The 9,631-nt window shown below is 37.3% G+C and overlaps 1 protein-coding gene across 2 annotated transcripts in view; it reads right to left on the bottom strand.

Moving 5' to 3' along the window:
* Positions 1 to 971: 971 nt before the first annotated feature.
* macf1b (microtubule actin crosslinking factor 1b) overlaps positions 972 to 9,631 on the bottom strand; it is a 40,281-nt gene continuing 31,621 nt past the window's right edge. For both annotated transcript variants that reach the window (XM_053683162.1, XM_053683167.1), the window contains 16 exons: positions 9,448 to 9,567; positions 9,039 to 9,208; positions 8,743 to 8,902; positions 8,437 to 8,631; positions 6,952 to 7,077; positions 6,707 to 6,850; positions 6,421 to 6,609; positions 6,216 to 6,330; positions 5,967 to 6,133; positions 5,508 to 5,670; positions 3,815 to 3,969; positions 3,581 to 3,655; positions 3,379 to 3,496; positions 3,138 to 3,301; positions 2,875 to 2,992; positions 972 to 1,704 (listed from right to left, as the gene is read on the bottom strand). In XM_053683162.1, coding sequence (XP_053539137.1) covers positions 1,679 to 1,704; positions 2,875 to 2,992; positions 3,138 to 3,301; positions 3,379 to 3,496; positions 3,581 to 3,655; positions 3,815 to 3,969; positions 5,508 to 5,670; positions 5,967 to 6,133; positions 6,216 to 6,330; positions 6,421 to 6,609; positions 6,707 to 6,850; positions 6,952 to 7,077; positions 8,437 to 8,631; positions 8,743 to 8,902; positions 9,039 to 9,208; positions 9,448 to 9,567 — 2,205 coding nt within the window. In that variant the 3' untranslated portion in view covers positions 972 to 1,678. The remainder of the gene's footprint in view (positions 1,705 to 2,874; positions 2,993 to 3,137; positions 3,302 to 3,378; positions 3,497 to 3,580; positions 3,656 to 3,814; positions 3,970 to 5,507; positions 5,671 to 5,966; positions 6,134 to 6,215; positions 6,331 to 6,420; positions 6,610 to 6,706; positions 6,851 to 6,951; positions 7,078 to 8,436; positions 8,632 to 8,742; positions 8,903 to 9,038; positions 9,209 to 9,447; positions 9,568 to 9,631) is intronic.

Genomic DNA, 9,631 nt, shown 5'->3' with positions numbered 1-9,631 from the left:
ATAGTACATACAGTACAGATAATAGGATAACTAGTCATTATATGATAGCTGAGAACAAACCAAAGCACAATGAAAAAACATCTTCATATTAAAAACAACATTCTATAAAATGGTTTATTTTACAAGAAACATCTTATTAGTAACATTCATCTACAATGAAATAAAAATCGTCTGAAGTGAGTACATGCAGTGCTTTTTTGGATGTCACCAGAAAGGTACATATTCAGGAAAAAGCTCTTTCCAGTGTTTCAGAAAGCAGCAGTTATACTGTACATATAATGAATGAATGAATGAAAGGTAAAGTGGCATGATTTATTTATTTTTAAATATATACTCATAGTTGCACCATTGTTCCTACAGTAAGTGGACAACTGACACAAAGAGTGTTCCACAAACTTCAGCAGTATTCACATTACATTGTGTATGTAAGATCAACAAAAAAAGGCACATGCATGTTATGTGATATGAACCAAAGGCCACAACCAAGACATTGTTTAAGGTATAAAATGAATAGATATACAGGACTCTGCCCTGCTGATACAAAAACAGATCAAATACATGTGGCCTTTGGTTTAAATAAAATACAGTTCAGGACTGGCAGAGAGTGTTGGACAATTCATATTTTTTGCTAATCTCATGGAGACCTACACTTTCATGTCCTCTTAGGGAAACACTTAAACTTGATTGTTCAAAATGATTTATTTAGAAATCTATGCGAGAATAAGTTGAAATATAATTACTCTACAAAGACATTAACATGAGCCAGAGAGAAAAACAAATCCATTATATATTTGATTGCAGTGAAAAACACTTCTTTTTGGATGTTCAACATGTCAAGTCTTCTAACTGGCATTACAGTATACCTTTGTATAGGGCCAAATTACTGCTTAATATTTAAATAGTTTAACTCATCAAACCTGAGGAAATTCTACAACCACACTTACAAAGTTCAATACAAATGTATCTTAGTATTTGAGGTTTTTTTTTTTTTTTTTTTTTTTCAAGAGTATACAATACATAATAATAGAGAATACATTCATTCAAGCCTTAAGGCAGTTGAACGAGGTCTGGTTGTTTTGGTTGGCATCAGCATCTGCAGGTTGTCGAGTAAATAATTATGAAACAGATAGCTGATATGTGTGAATGTGTGCATATGTGTGTTTTCAGGAAAGGCATTTGCATTTTTGATGCCCACATCCTCACAGTAAAGGACCTCAGTATGCACATTATTTAGTATAAAGCCAAAATATTTGGGATTTGGGAGAGCAGAGGCATCATGCAGCTAATACCCATGCAGAACATTCTAACACTAAGTCTCTCAGAACAGAGAGGAGGATATACTGTGTTTGCTTTGCAAAAAAACAACAACAACAACACAAGCAAAATATATAAATACAAATTTGAGTAGCTGGCAAAATGCTGTGTTGTGAAAAGGAATAAGGTTGCATAATTTCTGACTGTGGATAGAATTCCCACCACACCTTTGTACCACTGGGAACATGATCCACCAGCTCTTGGATGAAAAAAAGGTCCATCAGCCAGGGTGAGTGTGTGAAGGGTTATGTAGAGGAGGGACCAATAAACTAAGGTCTTCCATTTTGGCCTGTACCACTTTCTGGGCCTCTGAACTTGGATCCTGAGTCCTGTTGCTTTTACATGCTGGGAGCTGAGCGTAGAATTATGTGGGCGCACTTTCAGTTTCCTCTGAGAAGGAGAAAAACAATATTATGAGCAGTGCATGAACCAGTTAGCACCGTTGGGCATTTGGAAATAATATCTTATTAAAATAAATATGACTGGGTGTGTTGTTATAGGAAAACAATACCACCCTGAAGTAGATTATTTTCCTAAAACAGCATGTCAAAAGTGTATAAAGTGCTTATAATACAGGAATGTCAATTACAGTTTTTAATAAACTGCTTTAATTAACAGGTTTTATGTACGTGAGAGCAGAAACTAGCTGGTTTTGCAGACATCCCACAAGATCAATTACAACTATAAACAGTGTCATTCTTTAATCCAGTAAAAACTGTAATTGACAAATTTCTGTAGTATAAGCACATTATACACTTTGGGACATGCTGTTTTAGGAAAATAATCTACTTCAGGGTGGTATTGTTTTCCTATAACAACACACCCAGTAATTTTATTCCATATCTTTTCGAGTTGTTTTAATAAGATATTATTTCCAAATGCCCAACAGTCTTAACTTACATTAAGATAGATGTAAACAGTCATTCACTCATCATCCTCTATTTGTTCGCTCTCAGAGTTAATAAGACAAAAACACAGCTGATCGTATTACTGAGAAATCTAGAAATCCTCAGTCCTCAGTCCTGAAAACTTTCCCATGGCAGAAAACCTACTGACTGCTATGAAGGGCTGACACCTATGACTCCTGTCATACATGTTAAATAACAAATGTTAAAAAAAAAAATAAATAAAATAATAATAATAATAAATGTCTCCTTACAGAAAGCTTCACCATATCAATGTCTTTGTTAACTAATTTATTTTTATTATATTATTCTATTTTTTAGATTAAAAGTATTTAAAAGCACTTTGAATGATTATTTGTCCTTTTCACTGTTCATGTGCATGATCTGTTTTTCATTATTAATGCAATACTGATATCGTAGCTCTGAGTATTGGCTGATATTCAGAACTGACTTGATCGTGACACCCTAGTCACCAGATGTTCTGTAAGCTTCTGTTGCCATGTTATGCAAAACGTCACAGGCTTGTTAGGGCTTGTCAGATACTGATCTAGCATGTCAGTCTAGTTTTAGCCCTGCATCAACAATACATCAATGATTCTAGATGCACTATGAATTATATTTGGAGATATTTTGCATAATATCTAAGCTGACGAACCTGAGGTTGAGGGAGAATCATCATCTCCTGCTGGAGAGAACTGGTCTGTTCCTAATGCAGCTATAGAGCTCCTTGGCCGAATGCACCGTTCCCCAGAGAAACTTCTGCGTAACAGTGCCTACATCAGACAAAGCATGAAACTATTAATGACTTAAGTTAACACAGGTTATTATCAATAGTTGGTGAAATTAGTACAGTTTCATTTTTATGACTTACATAAGTTTCACACTCTTTTCAAATGCTAAAATGAGAATGAACCTGACCTTTCGAGATAAGGGACTACTAGGAGCTGAGGCACTGCTGTATAAACTCAGGCTGGAGTTTGACCTGCTCACTGTCATCCCCTTGCTTCCTCTGCAACCAGATGCTTCAAAAGAATGAGGTGACAGGTACTTCTCCTTTATCTTCAGGTTTGTCCGACCTTTCACTGTTCGAGAAATAACAGTAATTGCTTCTTGAAAATGATAAGGTTCACCATTTAAAAAAAATAACAGATTTATTCACCTCTGCAAGGGTCATTCTTAACAAGAAATTCATCCAGCGCTGTCCATCCACCACCAACACGTACCATGAGTGTGCTTCGTAAAATACGCACCATACGTAACTGCTGAGAATCTCCAAACTGTAGATGATACCATCATGTCACTTCAGAACATCTCAAGATATGCCAAACATTATGATTAGAGGAATATGATTTCACTCTTACCCTGTACCGGTTAGTGCTAACCTGCTCCACCTGAAACCTCTTTGGGCAGCTGCACTGGGACACCTGCCTGCTCACCTAGGAAATTGTAGACATTTTGTTAAAATGTCTATTAAATAAATTGCAAGAAATGTACATAAATGTTAGATGCTGTCAGACTCTTCAGGATGTGTGATTTGTTTTGTTCATGGAATAATAAATGTGGATGGATAATGAAAATGACTTCAGAACAAGTACCTCTTCATTGATCTGGTCTACATCAATTGTTCTTCTGTAGGGATCTCGGCTTGGGTGGAGTGCACTCACAAACTCATAGTAGTCAATGAATCCATCACTATTCACATCAAAGATGTTTGCAACTGCAGTCATTTCCAAGGAGCTGGTTGGGAATGCTATCCATAAGCAAAGGTAAATGTTAGACATACAGTACTGTATCAAGCAAAAGCTTTGTCCAGATACTATTCAATTACAGTACACTCCTGTGCCGAAAAATGGGCCAAGCCCCAAATGTCAAAATATTAAGCTTTTAATGGTCTTAATAACAAATCATTGGTAAGGAAATTAGCAAGAATTAATTAAACAGATAGAGAAACTTAGTGTGGAATAGCTTTTCCCTTTGATTCTTTAAATGTTTAAGCCTTGTGCATAATCTTGTGTACAGGATTTTATTTATTTATTTTATTGTTTACTTTATTTTACTTTTGTACACCCAGATATGTGTTAGTTATCATGATCATTATCATGATTTTACCTTTTGCGTACAGGAACACTATATATGTGAATTTCCCTGTTTATAGCTTTTCCCCAAACTACTGCAGCAAAAGTAAACAAGCAAGTGGTGGCACCGGAGGTCTCAGGAGCACATTTGTTTAATTCTTGCTCATTTTCTGACCAATGATTTGTTGTTAAGAACATTAAAATCGTAATGTATTGCCATTTTTGGGCTTGGCCCATTTTTTGTCCAGGAGTGTATATATGAAAGCCTACTTTACCTTTTAAAGTCCCAGCTTACTAGTCAGCTGGTCATCTGAAAGACTATTGTTCAATAAATTCTATAATAATTCAGTAACTACACTGATACATTCACAGGTCAGTCTTCTCACACACTGCTTCAATCAGCTGGACTGGATAAGTGTAAAGCACTCTTCAGTAAGGGTTTGAGAAATGATGTTCAGACTGAGCTAGAATACAGAGGTGAAAGCCTCACTCTAGACAGTCTAATCAGCATTGCCATTCACCTGGACAAGCTGGTAAGAGAACCAGGGTGTTCGTTCTGTTATCCCACCCACACAAAAATCAGAACCTGAGCTCACGCAGTTGGGAACTATGAGAGCCAGGTCTCTTCCTGTTCAGTCGGAATCCAGGACACCAACTAAAATTGTGCCCCAAGATATGCCACACATCATCCTGGGAAAACCAAGCTCCTATATCCAGGGGGATTTTTTTTTCATGGGTTTTTTTTCTCTATAAACTGAGAACAAGCCAAACAGAACATCACCACAGTTAGCCCTCTGAGTTCCAGCCTGGTTTGATCTTAACCCCTGCCTGGCATGTCAGAAACTCAGCCCCCAGGTTGTAGGTCATTTTAATGTTCTTCAGAGGATCAATCAGGTGACATATCACTTTGCTCTGACCAACTCCTACCTCATATCACATTCTTATTATGAGACTGTTTACTTATTTTTCCTTTTTGCTTAGCCTTCAGTAGTCTGTTTGCTATGATTTGACCTTTGCTTGTTTTTTCACTTTGATTTTAGAATGTGAACTATTTCCATAATGAATCTGCTCTGTGTGTCTAATAGATACTAATAGGATAAAAGTGAGAATTTAGTATGCATCAGAATAAGTATAAATGTTTAAATAATACAGAATAAGTATGCATCAGATGATGGGAGCTGTGAGTTTAAGGGTACAAGTAGGTACTGCTTACTGGACGCCAGGACATTGTCAATGAACTCCTTTTGGCTGATTCGGCCATCCTGATCCCGATCGATGCTGCGGAAAACATCTAAAATCCGAGACTTGAGGTGACTTATCCACTGCATGTACCTCTTGCGCCATATGTTGAAGTCAAAGTTAGCAAACTCTTCCACCTGTAAACCAACAAAAACTATTTCAAGGACCAAGATCACTCAAGTGATTCACACCATAAACCTTTAAATCTCCAGTTTGTAATTTCATTATTCAACTTAAAGCATATTCAGCAAATGCTATGAATTATTTAATGACTACAAGGAAACAATACAAAACAAAAAAGGTATGTAGTTATGAGAGTAGGGAATGCAAGTATGGACCCAGTGGGACAAATAAGTGAATAGTTTACAAAGCCAGTTTGGACAGTACTTGATGCAATTACTCTGTAACATAGTAACATATTGATACTAATGACCTCTCTGAGTCTCTGCTGGTGCTCTTCAAGTCTGCTCTGTCTGCTATGGGCCTGGACCCACAGTTTCTGCCACCCACTGATTAGTTGACACAACTGGGGCGTCTGAGGTTCCAGCCTCTCTAGTGGCAAAGTAACTGAGGTCTGGGACTTTGTTTGGCCTCTCCTTTCTGCACACACAGCATTCAAATCCAGTTTAAAGCACATTAAATTTTTTAATGGTAAAACAGTAGTTTTCTGGTTAACACATACTGGTTGGTGTCTTGTGGCACGGAGACACCTGCTGCTTAGGAGTCAGCTTGAGTTTGCAGGATTTTGTGGCATTTTCTACTTCTATTACTTTACTCTTTAACTCATCCATAAAAACCTAAAAAGAGACACAATTAATTGCATTCACCAGATTTTTGTTACAGGAACTATTTGTTTGTAGTGATGGTGAGTTAGTAAGCATTTGTACTGTGTGTTGGGTGATGAGCTCTGCTGTCTGCTCTATGTCATCAGGCAAGGGTTCCTGGTCTTTGAGGTTCAGTGATTCTTCAGCAGAGGAGATCCAGTTCAGGAGGCCCTGTACCTCTTTTCTCTCAGCCTCCAGAGCAGAAAGGGCAGCTTGGATTCGTTCAGCTTGCTGCTGTGCCCATGTCTGGACCTGAGTCATACATGTATACACACACACATAAATAGCCAGAAGAGATGATAAGATGTCTACTAGCAATCTGTTTGTGTGGATTACTGTAGTCACTCACTTCCTCATAGCGGGTTTTGGTGACACTGATCCAAGATTTGATAGTAATAACAGAGTCAGGGTGGCAGGAGGACAAAATCTCTTCACCTAAGGTTTGTATGCATTCCAGTGCCACTTGATGACTACTTAAAGAACTCACTGACTCCTGCTCAAACAAAGTATGAAATTAATGTTTTATCTGTCATGACATGCATTGTTTTTTTTTTTTTTTTAACTACAAAACGCTATATCTCAGGACCCTCATACCTTGTGCTGTGTGAGAAAGGTTCGGAGAGACTTTTCTTCTTCAGGTAATGCACCATATTTCAAAACCCTCTCAATGTCAACAAGTTGATCAAGGAATGAGTGGACCATTCTGTCAAACTCCTCTGCCTGTGAGTGATTCATATGAACAGTAAGTTATTAGAAGTTAGTGGGTGAATTTTTTAATAGATTAATTGCTACTTTAAAAAAATAAAATCAATAAAATTATAAATATAACTATTTTATACCACAGTGCTGTTGAATTCTCAATTCTGATGGGTCATAAGGTGTTGATTAATTTTCGATAACCGCACAGCTCTGACAATAGTGAGAGCTGTAATTCAAATCACAGATTTCTATTTTGAGCTTGTTCTAATACATTATCTCTTCTACAGTAATGAATGATTCCCAGGGACTTGCATGTTGGGTGGTCCATACAATCTAACCCTAATAACAAAAAGTTTAAAAATGTATTATTTAAAAATGTATAATTGTTCATAAGGTGAAGTTTTCTGTAAAAATAGCAGTTTATTTAACATTCATTGAAGGAGTTTCCGACGTCAGAGGTAAAGCTATCTGCTGTGGGAAAGTCTAATTATGGAGAATCTTATGCTTTACACATTCTCTATAACATGATGTGAGGGAAATGACTCATTTTTACTTTGTAATAAGTTTGTTCTTGTTCTGTTTCATTCTCATGTGAGGATAACGCCTGAGAAGGCAATGCCATGTCACTGAGATCAGTGAAGAATGTTTATCTGCTATACAGAGACACAAACATGTTCTTCTGTTCAAGGTTCGTCTAAACATCTTCCAAGATCATAAAACAAAGCCTGTTTGAGCTACCTCAAATTGCTTCTTATCGGTACACAGAATTATGTCATGCTCTGAATTTCACATATATAGTAGTGGTTTAGTACAAGCACTTCAGAACGCTATCATTATTCTATCCTGCTTTATTCTATCCTGTATTAACCATCTTTCTGTAATAAACCTTTTTACCTTCAGAAGACGAGTCTGCGAGTGTTGTCTAATTTCCACGACAATGACAAGCACTATTATTTCTGTCTTAACTTCAAGAGAATGTGAGGGAATGATGGTTTATAGCTGCTATAACATAAAAGATAACAGGAACTAACTTGTTTTGCTAATGTCCCACAACATTAAACATTTTGGATAAAAAGTATGATGTGTTGCTGTTTTATAACATAAATAAAACACTAACACTCTCATATAGGAAAATAAGCAAAATTGAGGTGGTAACAGCTTCTGGTTGGACAAAATCACACCACCTCATTATTGATTATTTTCCTACTACAGCATGCTTCACCATGTTTTATTTCTTAATTAAAACAACACAAACAAACATTATCAGGATAGTTATTTTAATACATCAGTTGTGAATAGGGACCCTTTGATATATACGATAATACAGAATCTTTAACTACTGCACATCGTAGTTCCAGTCAGAGACGTGAGTGGCAGTACCTGTCGTAGTGCTGCCTCCAGTCTGGTCTGTCTGGACACTGAGAGTTTACACACAGCCTCCCAGCGGACCTCCAAATCCTCCATCTGCTCCTGCAGCCAGTGGGCATCAGCAGTGCTTCCACGGGTCAGATCTCTCACCGAACGCTTCAGGGTGCGAATACAACCAGCACGCTTCCCCAGCTCTTTCTGGAACACCTAGAAAAAGGTACAATGGGCGCAGTCATTGTACATTGCAATGAAGTGTTTAAGACTCCTCTGTGCAAGAAAGAATGCATTATTATTAAACAACATGTATTGAGAAAATACCTTGTGCTTGTCAGTTAAATTATTAACCAAGTCCTTCTCGCCACCAACAGGCACATCTTCAGCAACCTGTGGCTCTGCCCTGTACAGCCAGTCATTTAGTGCCTGGAGAGCATCGCTGAACCTTCCGGAAAACAGCAAAGCCTCCTCCAATTTATGTTGCCTAAGAAAATGAAGACATAAAATATAATTAATTTACATAAGCAAAATATTATAACTATGGCTTGGCTTCAATTATATTAAGGAACATGGATTCACTATGCATGTATAGAGCTACTTTGATTGGTAATGATATTTACCTCTCCATAGACTTTCCACTGACAGTATCCCATGAGTCTCTGAGCTCAGACACCATATTCTCAAGATGCTGGGTGTCTAAAGGATTCTGAGTCTTTTCTAAGAGGGTGCGACCACGCTTCAAGCAGGCCTCGTACATTGGCCTCTTGGAGCGAAAGAGTTTATGGAATTCCTGTGAACACCACATCACATTATTTGACCTAAATTTTCCTTATAATATCTTACAAATCTATCAAATATGTAATATATTTCCACATGGAATCTTCAGTAGTGTTGTTAAAATACAACACCACTTGCACATTTCCCTTGATAGGCTACAGTATTCCAGTAGTTCATAAACACAGTTTTGTTAAGCATTTGGTGTTACTGTATTTTTTAATGTATGCACTAATGTTTCTGAGATCATTTTACCTTCTGCTCAGTGAGCTGCTGTTTTATCTCTTCATGTGACACAGCGATCTCCTTATGTGTGTCCAGAGTCTGTTCAACTTCAGTCATCCAGTCCATCAGCAGCTGCCAGGACTCACTGAACTGCATAGAGGACACAGACAACATTGAAGGTATGATAAACGAATTCATAATCAGTTGTGTGTTA

Source organism: Ictalurus punctatus, chromosome 1, assembly GCF_001660625.3.
Source record: "Ictalurus punctatus breed USDA103 chromosome 1, Coco_2.0, whole genome shotgun sequence".
Classification (NCBI taxonomy): domain Eukaryota; kingdom Metazoa; phylum Chordata; class Actinopteri; order Siluriformes; family Ictaluridae; genus Ictalurus; species Ictalurus punctatus.
Note: the sequence above shows the minus strand (reverse complement) of the source record. Positions and strands in the feature narration are given on the sequence as shown.